This window comes from Diachasma alloeum, unplaced genomic scaffold (genome assembly GCF_001412515.2).
Source record: "Diachasma alloeum isolate Michigan unplaced genomic scaffold, Dall2.0 Dall_scaffold_00216, whole genome shotgun sequence".
NCBI lineage: Eukaryota > Metazoa > Arthropoda > Insecta > Hymenoptera > Braconidae > Diachasma > Diachasma alloeum.
In genome coordinates, this window is record NW_021680381.1 from 1,390,162 (window position 1) to 1,408,155 (window position 17,994).

Consider the following 17,994-nt stretch of genomic DNA (forward strand, 5'->3'; position numbering starts at 1 on the left):
GTAGTAATGTCCTACCACTGTTGCCCAGAATTGTTGTGACATACTTGTCGTAATTATAGTTACTGCGAGAGTGAGCGTAGTACAATGTATGTTATATTGAGTGCTCAGTTCACAATTGTCCTGGATATTTGTATTTCCGTACTTGACGAACAATATCGTGTTGTACAAGTCATTCGATAGCGCACATGTGGCATTCCAGTGTTTTAATAAATTGGGGAATTTATTCTGGGGATGTATTGTTGATGGTAATTGGATCTCTACGCGTTATGCATTTTTCGAGCGTTCAAACGGAAAATACATTCGGGAAAAAGTGACTAGAGGACATGTGCGGCGGTTCGCCAATCTATTTTTCCAAAATATTTATGGACATCGGAGATTGTTGATCATGTAATGACTTCTGAAATCTTAAAGGACACTCAGGCCAGTATTTTGTGATTAACATCCGAAGTATGACGGACATTGGAAAATTAAAAGATAGTGTATTCCACGTATCAATGATTCAGAATTAATTTTTTACTTCTGCACTTTCAAAATTAGAGATGGAATCGGTACTTCATCAACTACAAACAATTAGCGGTTTTCCCAAAACAACTAATTATGGTTTATGGGTAAACCACTAATTATGGTCGGTGGGGTTTGGATGCGAGTTGAGAATTTAACTGAAATATGTTCGTGAACAAAAGTACCACTTTCATGAGAAATTTGGGATGGATTATTTACTAGTTGGGCCTTCAAATGAAAGCCCGAGTTGAAGACCCGAGTTTGTAGCAAAGATGTCAGAAACTTCATTCATTCATTGACGATTTTTTCTTAACTCGCAAAATTCTTCAAACAATTTGCTACCGATTGGTGACTAAATTTTTTGGAAATAATGAAACAGGGGGGATAACGCTTTTTTTTTCAGGGGTGATTTTTCAAAAATTTATTTTAAAAAAAGTACTAACTAGCAAATGTTTTTTATTAGCTCGCAATTTTCTTCAAAACTACTTCAATGAGGAAAAAAATAAAAATTTGGAATATCTATACATGAGGGGCTAATTGATCGGATCTNTCTAAAGAAATTGGTCACTGGGTAGGATTCATCGCGCGTATTTTAAGATCTGTGGAGACACCCAGCGAGAATTCTCCAAGTTCTCTGCGCGCTTAAGGTAACACTCCCCAGATTTTATCAACTGACAGTAAACTGTTAAAAATTTTCGTCTGGATTTTTCGTACCAAATTCCGGAAATTTTTATCGTGCTCAAGTTCCACTGACATTTCAGCAAATCTTGTCATTGAAAAATCAAATATTCCAATTGATTTTCTGTTCAAATTGTAGTAGGAAAGAAATATGAATGGTAATAATCTGGAAATCAATAAAATACTTGATTTTTCAGTTTAATTATTCTGTGAAAATTCAGAAAAATCAAGAAAATTCAGGGAAAAATTGAAAATCCATGTCATTTTGGTTCTGAATATCCATGTTCGACTGAAAATTCAATCAAGTTGTGAAATTTCCATCTCACTCCACTAAAAACTCATGAATATCCGTGAATTCTATTTAAAACTTGAAATTTCATAACCATTTTTTTCCCAAAATCCGATTCAATCTCACTCTCATGAGGTTTACTATAATATCTTCCATGAAATTCCAAAAAAAATTCCAAATTAATCACCAAAAGCCCAAGTTGTCACGTACATACACACACACATGACCCGAAAAACAATTTCTTCGCGCTTCATGACATACTGATGGCACAGGTTCCATTTGCAATCAAAATTAAAAAATCGAAAAATCGGTCAAAAAATTTATTTGATTTTAAGAAAAATCATTTATTTGAAATCAGTAGCGAACCGGTAAACCGGTTCAAGTCGATTTAGAATATTGATCAGTTTTTAATGAATATCTCGAAACGTAAAGGAGACAGCCAATTTTTGTAATGACCTTTTTTGTAGCTCGCAATTCTCTCTACAAAAAAGGTTATTATAAAAATTTCACTATTTCTCTTAGATTCGGAGATATTTCTCAAAAACTCAGCGAAGAGCGAAGTCGACTTAAATCGGTCTGCCGCTTCGCTACTGAAATAAAAAAACTGTTTTTTCAAATTCAATAGAAATGTTATTTGAAGTAAAGAAATAGTTTATTTAATATAACAAAATCCTTTTTCTTGAAACGAGTAAACAAGTTTAATCATTTGTAAAAAGATATTCCTGAAATAAGTAAAAAATTTCAAATCAACATTTTTTTGATTCAAAAGAACCATTTTTCTGGGGGCGGAGTTCATCAATGCCATGTTATGCATGTTGACTAAAACTTCAACTCATCGAAAAATATCTCCCACTGAATATTCGTACAGTCATGACGAGCCAAAAAACTAATTACGCATTATCTGCCAGTACCCCATCAGTACATACAGCGCAACGACGAGTGCGTGCGCGGTAGAGTGAGGCCTTACATGTACAGGGAAAAAGGTAAATAGAGACTCAGGTGTAAACAAAAAGCACATGTCGTCTCTTCACGTCAAAGGTGCCGACACGGTCCCTTCAATATATAATCAATCTCCTAAATGATAATTAGACATTCGTATTCACCAGTTTTCAGCGAAAAAGAGACTTCACGAATTTATTGAAAGCTACATAATTTCAATTGAACAATTGAAATTGTCTTCGAGAGGAACATCGAGGTATCAATTACCATTTAATTATTAGTAATTTACTGTCATTATTGTTTCATAATGCAGTCAATCCACAGCGCGCAGACCAGCACAGGCCAGTGGAATGTCCACTCGATAGTATGAATGAGGTTAGTCCGCGTTTTGCATCATTTTTTTGCTTCTTCGAATGTCTATCAGCGAAAATCGTCCGATTGCATTATCAAGCATTTCGTTGGGAGTTTCGTTCTGCAGTGGTTCATTCAATCTGTGGAGTGCCGCTAATAATCAAGTTGATAGAGTAACAATTAATGATTCTGAATGATGCTTGTTATGAGTAATTGGATAGACATGTGAATCATAATAATTGCCGGGGTAATTGTTTTTCATTGTTACTTTGTGGGAGTCCAGAGACAAAGAACAGGAGGTGCGGTGAAGTATGGCCGAGGGGTTTGAGGAAAACGTCAGGAAGAGGAAGTCTCTCTGGGGGAGGATTAAAAATGTCCCGGAGAACGTCGCCACTGGGGTCCAGCATTTCTTCTACAGGTAAATGGCATTTTCTGGGTTTCGTAGCGATGGGGACAGGGAGATGATTCGATTGGACTGTGGGACGGATGAGTATTTTGTGGGTATCTTGGAAGGAACACGTATGAAAAAAGTCAATAGAAAACCTAACGAATTCACTAGAAAACTCTATTGGAATTCTATAAGAATTCTATGGGTTTCTATAGGATTTCTACTGTCATTGACTTTTATTCCTTGATTTTCCAACAGTGTGTGTAAAGAAATTATTTTTTCGGAAGACACGGAGGAAAAAATTTGATAGAAAAACCTAGCGAATTCGTCAGAAAATTCTTTTGGATTTCTATTGAACTTTCTATTAATTTTTGGCCGATTCTATTGAAACGTTCATTGGGAAATATTCAATTGAAAAGGTCAATAGAATTAGATTTTTCTATATAATTTATCCTATTGATATATTTTCTACAGAATTCCCTCGACTCAAATTTTTCAACTTTTTTTTAGAATGAAAAAACTTGAAAATAAAAATTTCAGCCGAGGAAATTCTATACAAAATATCTGAAGAGAATGAGTTATATAGAAAAATCGAATTCTATTGACCTTTTCGATTGAATATTTTCTATTGGACATTTCAGTAGAATCTTCCAAAAACTACTAGAAAGTTCAATAGAAATTCAATATAATTTTCTAACTAATTCGCTAGACTTATCTACTAAATAGGTAAATGGCATTTTCTGGGTAAATGGCAGGTAAATGGCATTTTCTGGGTTTTGTGGCGATGGGGACAGGGAGATGATTCGATTGGACTGTGGGACAGATGAGTATTTTGTGGGTATCTTGGAAGGAACACGTATGAAAAAAGTCAATAGAAAACCTAACGAATTCACTAGAAAATTCTATTGGAATTCTATAAGAATTCTATGGGTTTCTATAGGATTTCTACTGTCATTGACTTTTATTCCTTGATTTTCCAACAGTGTGTGTAAAGAAATTATTTTTTCGGAAGACACGGAGGAAAAAATTTGATAGAAAAACCTAGCGAATTCGTCAGAAAATTCTTTTGGATTTCTATTGAACTTTCTATTAATTTTTGGCCGATTCTATTGAAACGTTCATTGGGAAATATTCATTTGAAAAGGTCAATAGAATTAGATTTTTCTATATAATTTATCCTATTGATATATTTTCTACAGAATTCCCTCGACTCAAATTTTTCAAGTTTTTTTTAGAATGAAAAAACTTGAAAATAAAAATTCCAGCCGAGGAAATTCTATACAAAATATCTGAAGAGAATGAGTTATATAGAAAAATCGAATTCTATTGACCTTTTCTATTGAATATTTTCTATTGGACGTTTCAGTAGAATCTTCCAAAAACTACTAGAAAGTTCAATAGAAATTCAATATAATTTTCTAACGAATTCGCTAGATTTATCTACTAAATTTTGTCGTGCGTGGAACTTTGGACGGAAAGTGCCGGACCCAGCAAACTCCTGTGCTTCTAGTTTCCGATAATTTTCCCAGTCTCATTTTAACAGGAAGTTAGATTATTTCGTTGCTGCTTGATATCGCTAAACCAAACGGAGATAGCAACATTTTTGGCAAGATGTATCGTTCAAAGTTGGATGACACCGGCCAAAACAACTGCGATAAGAACGTCCTTATCTACTTTGATTCCAAGATACCTCAGGAATACTGACCTCATCCATTATTCATCATGATTTGACAGACTGGAAATGATAGCGAGTATTTTTATTCCAGATTGGGCTTGAATATCGCCCGATCACCGATGCAATGGATTGCTGGAAGTACCATAGTCGTATTGTTATGCCTCTCTGGTCTCTATCGCTTTCGGCAAGAGAAGAATCCTCTGAAATTATGGGTACCACCAGATTCGGACTTTGTGAGGGACACGGAGTGGCTCCTGGCAAACTTCGATGAGGGGCAGAGGACAGAGACCATTATTCTCACTGCTGACAATGTTTTAGATCCTGATGTGCTCTATGAGGTATTGCAAGAGTCACTCAAGCTCACGAAAATTTTAAGTTTCTTCAATTTATCACTTATTTAATGATTTCTGTTGATTTTTGCAGTTGAATGAAATTACTAAACGAATTTTATCAGTACAGACGAGGAAGAAGCCAATATTAGCATGGACAGACGTTTGTTTTAAGTAAGTTCCAAATTTTTTTGATTATTTAATTCAGAATCCCGTTTAGGTGAATTTACTATTTAAGTGAAATTACTGTTTTCTTCACACAAATCTTTCTGAACTTCAAAACAGATCGCATACCAAAAGAATTGTTGATCATCATTCGCTCTCACGATTAATAAAAACTTAGTTATCGTTATTTCGCTGCAAAAAAATCGTACCACCCATTCTAGACTAGTCTAAAAACTTGACAAATCCACTTTCATGATATTTTTGTGTTGAAGGGTCCCCCTAATCGCAGAATATACGATACGTAACAAACGTGGGATAGACGACGATTTCTTCGACGAAGAGCCGATAGTGAAAATGAACAAAACGAAGTTTGAAGCGAGTGTTCACGCACCCAGTGACATTTACTGCAAAATCTTCAATAGTTTCTCCAAGGGATGTCTGCTATTCAGCATCCTGGATCTATGGAACTTTGACTCTGATCTCATTAGGATCCAAACCAGACGAGATATCATACACAAATTGCATTCGGCTAAGCTGAGTCCCACCTTGGGACACCCCATGAATTTTTCTGAATTGTTAGGGGGAATTGAGACTGACTACATGGGCAGAATCGTCTCTGCCAAGGCTGTGAAGACGTTGTGGATGGTCCACATTAATTTTACGAATATCAACATGGGGGAGAGTGGAAATGACGTTGGAACTGCTGACTGGGTAATGTGAGTTTTTATTCTGCTTCAGTCGATCATCATTGATGACCATTAATTCCTCATTTTTGTTTATTGCATTGATGAAGAGTTGGAATTTTTTCTGAAGCATGGCATCTCGTCTTATTTATTACTATCATCTCCATAGTCAGTAATATCAACAGAAAACAAGTGGGAAATTTCTTTCGTCACAACATTGTCAATATATTTTTAATAAATTTTTCAATTTTTTAAATAATTTTCCATAAATTAGCAGTTTGTTCCCTAATGGAATTTCTATGACGATGTATTTTAATTTGAATTCAATGAAGCATTGAATGGATGAGTGGCACAAGATGTGATCTAAGAGGAAAAAATTGTAAAACACTGAAAATTCCATGAAATTCCCAATTTTTTAATAGTATATTAAAATGAGAATTCTTGGATCTATTTGAATTTTCAAGAAAATTGTGAATATTCAGTGCCGAATTACCATGAATTTTCAATTAATTGAAATATACTTATCAGAATTTTCCTGATTTCTATCAATTTTCAGGGAATAATTAAACTAACATTTACAGTTCTCTGTGATTTTTCCCTGAAATTCTGAATCTTCAGAGACGAATTTCCTTGGAATTCCAGTGGAACTGAAATGTGATACAAATTACCTAATAGTGTACCGGAAATTTCAGCCAAAAATTTTTAACAGTCCAACAATGCCCCAATGTTAAAATTTTTCACCTTTCTCTGAATATTGGTTTCAAAATAATTCCGAGATCGAAGCTTCCAATTCTGTAAAAAAATTGGTATAAAATGATTTTTCAGGCCTCAATTGACGTCTTAAACTGGGAATCAGAGTTCGTGAAAGAACTCCAGACAAATGCTCAACGTTTGAAGGATCAAAATCCATTCAATCGAAGTATTGAATTATTTTATGAAGCTGGGAGAAGCTTTGGGGACGTCAGCTCCTCAACAATGTTCCAAGATGTTACTAAACTTATGATAGGAATCATCCTGATGACTCTCTACGTACAATTTATACTGTCTCGATTTAATTGGGTAGAATATCGTGTAGGTATTAATTTTATCTCCGAAAATCCCCCAACTGCAAGATAAATTAAGTTTATTTAATCTTCTGTTCTTATTTATTTTTCCCAGTTTTGCTTGACAACAGCGGGACTATTGTGTGTTGGCGGAGCTTTTATCGTAGCAGTTGGTGCATGCTCTCTATTCAGAGTACCATTTGGTCCAGTCCACTCATCATTACCCTTGATGCTGCTGGGTCTTGGTGTCGATGATATTTTTGTGATGATGGCATCGTGGAAGGAGTTGATGAGCGTTCAAGAACATAGAGAGAAGTCAGTGGAGCAGAGAATTGCCATGATGTTGAGCCATGCTGGAGCTGCCATTTGCATCACTTCGTTGACAGATGTAGTCGCTTTCGTCATTGGGGCATCCACTGTATTTAATTCATAATTATATTGATTGAACTGACTTAGTAGTGCAGTATTACAATAATTCGAGTCGAATGCGACACGTATATCTGTTAGGTTTTCCATTTACTTTCTTAATACGTGAAATTCCACACTAAAAAGATCTTGACTCTCTGATTTATTCTTTAAAAAAATTCAATAATCGTGTAGATGTGGCATTTCCCCACTAAATTGGCGATTCCCATCTGAAAAAATTGAATAGATACTGAATTCTCACGGAAAATTCCTCCTCACATTTTTTTAGTACACAAATGGAATTCCTCAGCAAAACTGATACACTTTCCCATTCACAATGAAGTTCTTTAGCAATTGTGTCCGGATATTATGTCGAATATTTTTATACTTATTGTAAATGAATTTAATCATCTTCCAATTAATCAATTTAAGAAAGGTCAGGGGATATTGGAGACATGATTTGATTAATGCCGATGTTGATTAATAATGTAATTATTTCTCCAATATCCGAGAAATGATTTCGATGTTGATTAATGCCGATGTTGATTAATAATGTAATTATTCCTCCAATATCCTCTGACCTTTCTTAAATTAATTAATATCATGGAAATGTGAACAATCATTGACTTACAATTAATGCTCTTCACCTTTTCATCACCTAGATTCTACCTTCGCTGGAATCTTTCTGCATTTATGCAGCAGTTGGGGTTCTCGTGACATTTCTCCTCCAGATCACCTTCTTCGTACCTTTTTTCTCGTTGGACGTGAAAAGAGTCGAGAGCCAGAGAAACGGAATGTTCCCCTGTATAATTCATGAGAAATACGAACCGTCCACTAGGAATTCTAGGGAATCAAGAGTATCACGTATCATAGACTACCTCTATTCGAGAATAGTGCTGACTCTGCCTGGGAAACTGTTGGTGTTGGGGATCACTTTAGGCATTACCACTGTCGCCGTGATGGGAACCCTTCAGCTGCAGCAGTGGTTCGACATGAACTGGTTCCTTCCTGAGGGGTCGTATCTGCAGGAATTTATCTCTGTTCGAAACGCACAATTTCCTAACAAGGGATATCCGTCCATGGCGATCCTTGGGGATTTGGATTATCATTCTGAGCTGCCTAGAATCATTGATTTCACCGATACTCTCGGGAATTTATCGACTATTGATCATGTTGAGTCGTGGCCACATGATTTCGCTGATTTCGTGATGATGTATTATGAGAAAGGTAATTTTTTTGATTAATTATTGAGCTTTGTGAATTCGTAATAGATTCTTTCACATTTTGAAGAAACGATTTATCGAATAATTTTTTAAAGCTAGTCGGCTTAGAGATAAATCTTGATATTCCATATTATTTTGATATCTTGACATTCTTAATTATTTGCATGTTAAGAATATCCAAGTACTTTGGGTATTTTTTCTCCAGTGAAACGCTTTTCTACTTTTGTTGTCGAACATGAGAGCTTCCATTTGAGCCCCATTTGACCCTAAGTTTTCGGGCATTTTTCAATGATTTTATTATTTCAACTTTGCAGGACGGAATTTGAATCTCAATATTGAACCGTTAGAAAACATTTTAAAAATTTGAAAAAAATTAGAAAGTTTACTTTTGGAGAAAAATTGATGAATTGATTTAAAAATTGCATTTTTTGAAAATTACGAGCATTTTCTATAAATAATTTATAACCATTCGATTTCATGCCTAAAAAAATAAGGTTACCGAAAGTTTAAAGAATTACAGTTATTTATCTATAAACACCAAATTTTAAAAATAAAATTCTGTGCGAAATATAATTAGAATGGCGCTGAATATTCATAATTTTCTTCAAATTTTTCTCACGCAATTTAATTGACCAATTTGATGCTTGAAAATGTTATAGATTATTTTTGAAACGGGAGGATTTATAAAAAAAAGATGAGAAAACCTTTTCCCTGTAAAAACAATTTTTTTAATTTTTTAAACAATTTTTTTTATCAATTTTTTAAAGAGAGATTTTTTAAATTATCTCCACTCTTTCTCAAAATTTGCATAGATTATTTTGTAAATATTCCGGAAAATAATGAGTTCGGAAGACAATATCGGACATTTTTCAGAAAATATCAGAAAAAACTCTCTTGATAAATTTTTCAAAATCTTTTCTTCTCAGTGATGTTTACAGAATTGTTCGTTAAAAATGCTTCACAGATTGTTTTGTAAATATCAGAGAAAAATGCCGACACCTCTTTGAAGCCCATAAAATTTTCATCAATGAAAATCTGACATTTTCTTCTGAATCAAACAGCTCAGAAAAATATGTAAACAGAATAATTACCCAATATTATTTTCTAACATAAAATTTATCTGCAGATGTCAGAAATAACACTTTGAATTCCGAAGAATTTCAATTCTACCTCTCGAAGTTTCTCTTCAGCCAAATGGGTGGAAAATACCAAGGGAATTTTCATTTCTCCTCGAACATCACCTGTGGACAGAGCGCTCCAAGAGTAAAAGTATCAAGCATCAATTTCGCTTTTAAAAGCTTCGCTGGGCCTGATCAATGGCTGCCAGCAATGGACAATGCTAAATCGACATTAGCCGATGCCAATATCAATGGATTTACGTTCATCTGGAGCACTGTGTTCGGTGCTTGGGTGACAGATAAGGTAATTGCAACTGAAGTGACTAGAAATATATTCCTCGCTCTCATCTGCGTGATGGGGACCACATCACTGCTGATTGCCGAACCACAGACGTGCTTTTGGATTCTTCTGTGCGTCAGCTTGACACTCGTTGACATCTGTGGATTTATGTATTATTGGGGATTGAGTATCGACATCGTTTCTTGTATTGGTGAGTACAAAAAATATTGTCTCCACATATTCACCTCTGAGATTATTCGTTTCTGAAATGATTCTATTCCCAAAGGCATAATCCTAGAAAAAGAACGATTCAAAATTTATTTTATTGATTTATTTTAAAAGTAAGAATTGCCTCCGATCACTCGAAATTAAAGATTCGAATTTTTTGTAACCGATCGTTTACGTACATTAATTTCAGAATCATTGTCAAATAACTTCAAATCATTTCAAATAATTAGGCAATTTTTGACGTTGAGTTCGTTTCAATTTGTCTCTTTTGAAAAATTCGAGACTAGTAATAAATTTATCTCTTCAAAAATCCTTGCAGGTCTCGAATTGGCAGTTGGACTGAGCGTAGACTACGCAGCGCACGTAGCCCATGCCTTCCTCCACAGCAAGTCCCCAAAAAACGGTGAAAATCGTCACACAAGAGCAGTAAACGCTGTAAGACACATAGGAGTAGCTGTAATTTGTGGTGCTGGATCCATGTTGCTCTCTCAACTCCCTCTGATATTCTCAGAAGCCTACGTTTTCAAAACCTTCTTCAAGATCTTCTTCCTGGCCATCACCTTCGGTCTCTGGCACGGTCTACTCTTCCTCCCCGTGATTCTCAGTACAATTGGCCCAAAAAGCCTGCACAACAATGACAAAAATGTAATAGAGACTGAGCTCAATACTATTACCAAAGATATTGACGCACAATTGCCATTAAATCCCGTAAAAACTAACGATTAATAAAAAATCAATTGATCATTATCAATAATATTTATTTTTGGTTCAATAAACATACAAAATTATTACACTATTCATACTATTAATCACACATTTATACAAAAATAATAATAATCAAAAAGTAAATTGGATAACTTAAAATTAAAACGGTATTATTTATATATATTTATAATATTTTAAGATTTAAAAACAAGTACAAAATTATTCGTTCCCAAGGATGCTCATAATTTTTATATTATTTCTTGTTCTTGCTCTTGTTCTATTCCCAATATTTTCTGTTATTCATTCGATTATCCTTCATTGATATAAAAAAAAGATATTGAACGGAAGATAAAAATTAAAAACATGACTATCATTAAACGGAATATGTAAACATGTGAATTGGATGCATTATTATTTTCACCTTCATTTTTCTTTATGTATAATCGTAATGAATGAATTTATGACGTAAAAATGAGCGGCGAGAGGAGATCAACCCCATTTTTTATGTTGAAAAAAACGTCAAGAATCTCCAATCGCTGCGTCTCTCAGTCTTACACAGTCCATGGACATTCACTCCATACAAATTCCTCTCATACAAATTATTCTCTCACAATTATTTATTTTTCGTCATTTTCTTACGTTTTTGAAATCAGTATTTTTGCGAAGGAATAGCTGTCGTGAAGGGATGAAACATGATAAAGCGAATATCAATCTATCTCGGTAACGAGTGGTTCTAGAGGAAAATCTCATAGAACATATTTTGTAGAGAATTAAATTTCCAACAAAAAGTGTTTTTTGACATTTTCTCTTAAAATCGTTCATTAAGGAGATAATTTGATAATTAATGCCGAGATAAATTTTTTTCATTCCCTCATGTTTCACCATTTCACCTTAATTAATTACGAAACCCTGGATTAATTCATTCTCACCCAATTTCAACAGAAACATACAAAATCCAGTGATGGATAAAACACCAAGATCACTCGACGGAAAATTTACAATCAGGCAATTCAAGGAAAATAAGAAATCGTTACTCTAGGCGCGTACATCAGCACAGTGTTTTCTTATTAATCAATTATCCTTGTTGGTTTTTGTTAATTAATTTGTTTTACGTTGGTTTATTGTTACGTTTTGCGCACACGACGGTAGACTGCTGGGCAGCAAGCCGCATTTAACGGTAAAGTACACATCTTACTTTATTTCGCTTTACGAATTTTACAAATTTTGAAGGGGAGAGGATCGTTTACATTCTCCATTGAAGATTTCCCTTGTTTATTAGTTTAAGGAACCATCGATATTTTTATATTTACTCAGCAAAGGTGCCAATTTGTGGAGGGAAGGGAAATGTGAGAATTTTAATTAATTGTTGAATTTATTCTGGACTGAAGTGGACATTCAATTAAACCTATCGTATATTTTCACAATTCTCTGGGAAACGAGTGGTTTTAGAGAAAAATGCCATAAGACTTTTTTGTAGCTGACGAAATTTCCCATCGAAAATGTCTTCTAACATTTTCCCCTAGAATCACTCGTTACACGAGAAAAACGTTAAAGAATCTTTTTTATAGAGTGAAATTCGCAATAAAAAAATTCTGTTTACAATTCAGTTTCTTCAATCCAGAATTCAAGGAATTTCGACATTTTTGGAGTTGAGATATGGCAAAAAAGCTCATTAATTCCATCATGAATTAGTTCTTTATTCGTGTGTATTCATGTAATACTTATCAAGGGATTTATCGGGCATTTGCAGTGATGGGGAGTGGCAAATTGACAGGACAGACTCTCAAGGGAAGGTTTGGGGGGTAGTACAGACAGACACACAGACACAGAGACTAGGCTACTATCGACTATCCTATAAACTATCCTAAAAAAATTCACATGCACACGGTATACATACACGCGTGGCACGACGCAATTTTAAACATGATATGTATACTCATGTGCATACGCAGTGGTTTCTCGTTTCATTTTTTATTCCATTTCGTCGTTATTATCATTTATTGGTTTGTGTCTTTATCCTTTCTTTTCTCATCTTCTCTTTAATAAATGTTAAGTTTTTTTTTCATTTGTTATTTTTTTTCATTACTCAAGCTTATGCCCAAAAATCTACCAGAGGCACTTTGGGTTTATTAGTACCATTTAGAAGTCGGCGTGCGCAGGGGAGGGGCACAATGGCTCTTTATTTATTTGTGAAGAGGCAAAACGTAGCATTTAGTGTGAGATTATCTCGAAAAAGTCTGATCTTTTTTTCTGAAATCCATCGTTATCGCGATAATTTCCTAAATTCGTCGTTACGCATTATGAGAAAATGTTAAGGTTCGACTACTGTAAGATTTAAAGATCGATTGTAAATGCATATAAATGAAAAATTAGTGCAAAAAAATTATTATTTACTGCAGACAATTTCATTTTTGTTAAATTATTCATGTGGATTTTTTTATTTTTTGAATTATTGTTCTGCGATCTGAAACAAATAAAAAAATACTATAAAGATTCTGAGAATGCATTTGCTGGCTGTATTGTATGAATAATTCGGCTATTTAGAGGTCGAATAAAAAATAATACGTAATTATGATTCTACACTGGACTAATTTTCGAAGAACAATAAACAATTATTACTTTTGCACTCATTCTTAACATATACATGTATAATTGATCAAAACTCAGAGTAGTCTCCCCCTAGAAGAATTTTTCGACGGCAAATTTCGTCAGCTACAAAAAGCTCTTTCATTTTCCCCCAAAGGTACTTGTTTTTAACGAAAATGACGTTTTACCCCTTCACTAGAGATTTCTTACAAACTGGCCTCGATCACCTCAAAAGTTTCATATTGTTCTCAGTGCCCATAATCACCTCCCCCTCACTGTCCTTTTCCATTCGATTTTATTTCACCTGTCTTACCCACTCGTTACCATTTCTCCTTATCCCCCAATTTTCTCAATTTTCTCATCAATGTTCTCTCATCTTCGCCTTCATTTTTCATTATTCATTTTTGAGCAATAAATACTTTCTCCACGAACAACTGCACATTGAAATTGACGCACTTTTTGACACACACAATCACACAATTTGAGAAAAAATCATACAGTCGCACCGATCCATTCGCACCGCGTCCGAATTCGCACCCATGAAATCAATAAAAATATTGAAATGAGGATAATCATAAGAGAGAATGAATGGAAAGAAGAATGAATTTATAAAAAACAAATTATTCTGTCACACTGAATCGTATATGGCTACATCCACAGAGTTTAATTGTTGTTATTCTTTCCTTTTACGTTTAATTAATGATTATCAATTCATATCAATTCAATATCAATGTATTACAATCATGACAATACTCAACAGTGATTTTTTTTATCTTTTCATTATTTCCATTATTTATATTACAATTAATTAATTAAGAGTGACAACAACATGACGACGGAGGCGTTGAAGCATATTTAGGAGTGGCACAAAAGGTGGTACTTTGTTTTTTTTTATGTTTTCATTTAGGAGTATTTAGAGGTGAATTTTTTTTTCTTTAGTAACACGAGAAACTGTCGCGTATCTTTCATTTTATTACAATAATGAGCATTGATGACAATTACAGGCGACGAGTATTGATGAATTATGATAATGATAATGATAATGATAATGATGATGATGATTCGATGATATTGAAAGAATATATGGCAGATTTTTGTTATTTACTTTAATTTTATTCAACTCCACTGGGGGGAAAACTCATGGTTTGGGAGAAATATACACTTTTTGCTCGAGAGATATTTTTCGTTTCAGAATCATTCGGCAGATTGAGTTGTATGCTGTTGGACGAAATAAATAATGTTTAAGTATTGAATGATGAATATTCCCAATGAGTATTTAAGTTGAATACTCACTGCAAAGGGAATATCAGTTTATAGAAAATAATTGTTCTTGAAGGAAAAAATGAGAGAATGAAACTCGACATTTTCGATCACGTCATCATCATTTTTTCCCACAAACTTAATTCCTTGAGATGAGTATTCACCCAAGATATTCATCTCTGCAAAAATATTTTTTGCAATCTTCCATTCAAAACTCAGATTTAATTTATTCAGTCCAATTATATGTCACTCAATCTGTTCTGAATAATTCTGTGCTTGATAGACACTTGACTTTTTTCTCTTCAATGTCAATAACTCATTGAATTGCGCATGAAATTGAATCACATTGAGCTCAACAGCTTAATTTGTTCCTGAGTCATGAGTATTTGTACAAGTCAAAGGTTTACTCCACTCTCCCCTGTATATTTCCATCAAATGTCAGAGTTTTCGCCAGCATTCAAATATTTCTTAGGGTCAGGAAGTGGATGAGGAAGGGGAAATGGGACGTATTCAATCGGAATTTATTTTTTTCATTAGGAAGAGGGAAGCACGCACACTCAACACAACCGTCACATCGAGCTGGCCTCGCGCGCGCGTGACCATAAGTCCATATCAATTTATTTATTTACTCATTTATTTGTAGTAAAATTACCTATCAACTAATACACCATCTCATTACTCTCGAAAAAGATTTTATTCCACTGTTATTTTTTTGTTCACGTTTATCTCACGTACTTTTTTTAAATCTTTTTTTCGTATTCTCCCCGTCTTATCCTCGAATGTGTGTGCGTCTATATATAATATATATTTATATTCGCGACAATATTATTCATCATTGTTTTTTGTTTACGGAAGGGCACAGCACGCACACATATATACATACACATGCGTTTTTCTTATTAATTATCAATTATTAATTTCTTCAATGCGCCGAGCATTTGATTAAAGTGTATGTATGTACACATATACATAATGACCATCCAATCTTATATATATATATTTTTTCATATCAATTATTTAACTAGTTTCTTTTTCGTACATTTATTTATCGCAATCCGGTGAATTCGGACCAGTCAATATTTTTTTTTTCATTCGAGTGATGGAATTTTGCGATTATCTCGGAAATTATGGACTCCAGGGGGAAATGTGAAAAGACATTTTTTGTTCGAAATTCAATTCCTCGTGAAAAAGGTCTTGTGACAATTTCTCCTAAAATCACTCGTTAAGGGGAGACTACTATGAGTTAATAACATATCCCACTGAAGATCGATTATATATGTATGAGAATAAAGAATTAGTGCAAAAAAATTATTTAGTGTTCGTTTGAATTGTCAGTGATAGTCTAGTATCCTTAATTTTTAAGCTACAGTTTTTTTAAATTATTGAACTAAGCAAGTAATTTTGTTTTTGTTTAAATAATTGTTTTTTTATTTTAAAAATTTTTTTGCTGTCTGAAACGAATAGGAAATGTTAGAAAAATGTTTTACTGGCTAACAAAAACGAAGTTAGCTATTTAGACGTCACATTAAAGAAAAGTAATTCGTAATTGTGTTTCTACACTTTTTTTTAACGAAAAAAAAATATTTGTAGCATAAAAATTGAAGCCATGCGGCCATTTTTAACGTTTTCAGCGTCTGCAGGGCAAAAGAATAATAAACAATTATTTTATTATACTTATTCGTCGTTTTTATTCACATATGATCGATCTTTAACGTATGAGGCTTTTAAAACACATGAGTCTCCCCTTAACGAGACTAATCGGCATTTACATTTCACTCATTTCGTATTTTCTCCTCAACTCTAATTCCCAGCCTATCAATTCGCCTTTAATCGATGCTTGGATGGAAATGTTTGTGTTTCTTTTAAAAATCTTCACCATTTTCCTTAAATCATCAGTCGTCAGTCGCTGACATCGGGCACGTGGCGCGGATAGATCAGTTGCACAATTTACAAATTCAATATATGAACGACTGATTTACAAATAATCTCATTCATTCATCATTTAATCAGTGATAATTATCATACCCAAATAATTTTTTTTTCATTAAAAACCCTTGATCGTAAGATCTCTCATCGCCATCAATTCGACGATCGACTATTGATTTTAAATGACGATATATTCGTCGGCCGCCGGAGTGTGAGCGTGATTTTAATTGTAATCCTATTGCAATATCATTTTTTATTTAAATTAATTTGGTATATTATTTACAATTATCTGGTAAGTGCGATGATAATTAGTCACACCTGCCAGCCAGCGGCCTTCCAGAAGACTTTGTCGTATGTGCTTTTTTTTATTTAAAATTTATTTCATTCCTTTGTTAATTATTCATTTATGAAACACCTATTATTATTTCGATACACAATTTCTTTTCGAACGTTGCGCGCACTTCATCATCTTAATTAATTCAAGGTGAGTTAATTTCTCACTTCTCACTTTTTCTCACGTATTAAATCACAAAATTGGGACGATTGTAAAACAATTTGCTTCAGTTTTATCGAAATTAAATAAAACCGATGGGAAACATTGATTTTTCTTCAATTGTCCTTTCCTCTGTTGTCTTGGAGTCGACGTCACAACGTTCATTGATAGCTTTAGGCCACGTTTAATCGTTTTTGAATTACATTTTTTATGGCAATTGAATCCGTAACCAAGTGTCGACAGGTTCTCAGCAGGGCCACTCGTGCCTGGGCTTTGTCGGATACTTGGTTGGTATAACGGGACATCAGGGATTAGCGTCCGCCGCCATTATATTGTGCACCTGCTCGAGTTTGTACGCCAATCTCTGCTTCTGGGAGAATTCGTCCTCCTCGAGGGTCACTATTAATTGTTCGTTGTACTTTCCTGCGTATGTGTAGAGCTCGTACAGGGCACAATTCGTGTTGAACTCTGTCGTGTGTAACTGGGAGAGAAAAGATCATTTTTAGTTTGATGATTTTCAGAGGGAAAAATAATTTTTAATTTCGGGAATGTCACGTATCTCCAGGGAAGATTTATAAGAATCTATCACCAATTATTAGGGATAATGGATATTGGATAGAATTAGGCTGATCATCAGTGATTTCTATCACTGAAATTAGTGATGATGTGACGAGAATTAGTGACAAAATCACTGAATTCCAGAATTTTGCACGCGTTGAAGTTCATAAA

The 17,994-nt window shown here is 34.1% G+C and overlaps 2 protein-coding genes across 5 annotated transcripts in view; one reads left to right on the forward strand and one right to left on the reverse strand.

The window, feature by feature from the left end:
• The first annotated feature begins 2,386 nt into the window (after nt 1-2,386).
• Nucleotides 2,387-11,425, forward strand: LOC107037289 (NPC intracellular cholesterol transporter 1). 4 transcript variants are annotated; one of them, XM_015255759.2, is made up of 12 exons: nt 2,387-2,451; nt 2,575-2,663; nt 2,721-2,782; nt 3,042-3,176; nt 4,913-5,159; nt 5,245-5,324; nt 5,588-6,026; nt 6,824-7,069; nt 7,157-7,459; nt 8,109-8,673; nt 9,796-10,278; nt 10,615-11,425. In XM_015255759.2, the coding sequence occupies exons 4-12, from the start codon at nt 3,070-3,072 to the stop codon at nt 11,019-11,021; spliced, it is 2,877 nt and encodes a 958-aa protein (XP_015111245.1). In that variant the 5' UTR covers nt 2,387-2,451; nt 2,575-2,663; nt 2,721-2,782; nt 3,042-3,069; the 3' UTR covers nt 11,022-11,425. The 4 variants fall into 4 exon arrangements, with proteins under 4 accessions (XP_015111245.1, XP_015111244.1, XP_015111246.1 ...); XM_015255758.2 differs by having other exon boundaries at nt 2,732-2,782; XM_015255760.2 differs by lacking the exon at nt 2,575-2,663 and having other exon boundaries at nt 2,398-2,451.
• Nucleotides 11,426-13,413: 1,988 nt separating this feature from the next.
• The window catches only part of LOC107037288 (plexin-A2), a 253,208-nt gene continuing 248,627 nt past the window's right edge, over nt 13,414-17,994 (reverse strand). The window contains exon 12 of the mRNA XM_015255757.2: nt 13,414-17,746. Within this exon, the coding sequence (XP_015111243.1) occupies nt 17,570-17,746 (177 nt within the window). The 3' untranslated portion in view covers nt 13,414-17,569. The remainder of the gene's footprint in view (nt 17,747-17,994) is intronic.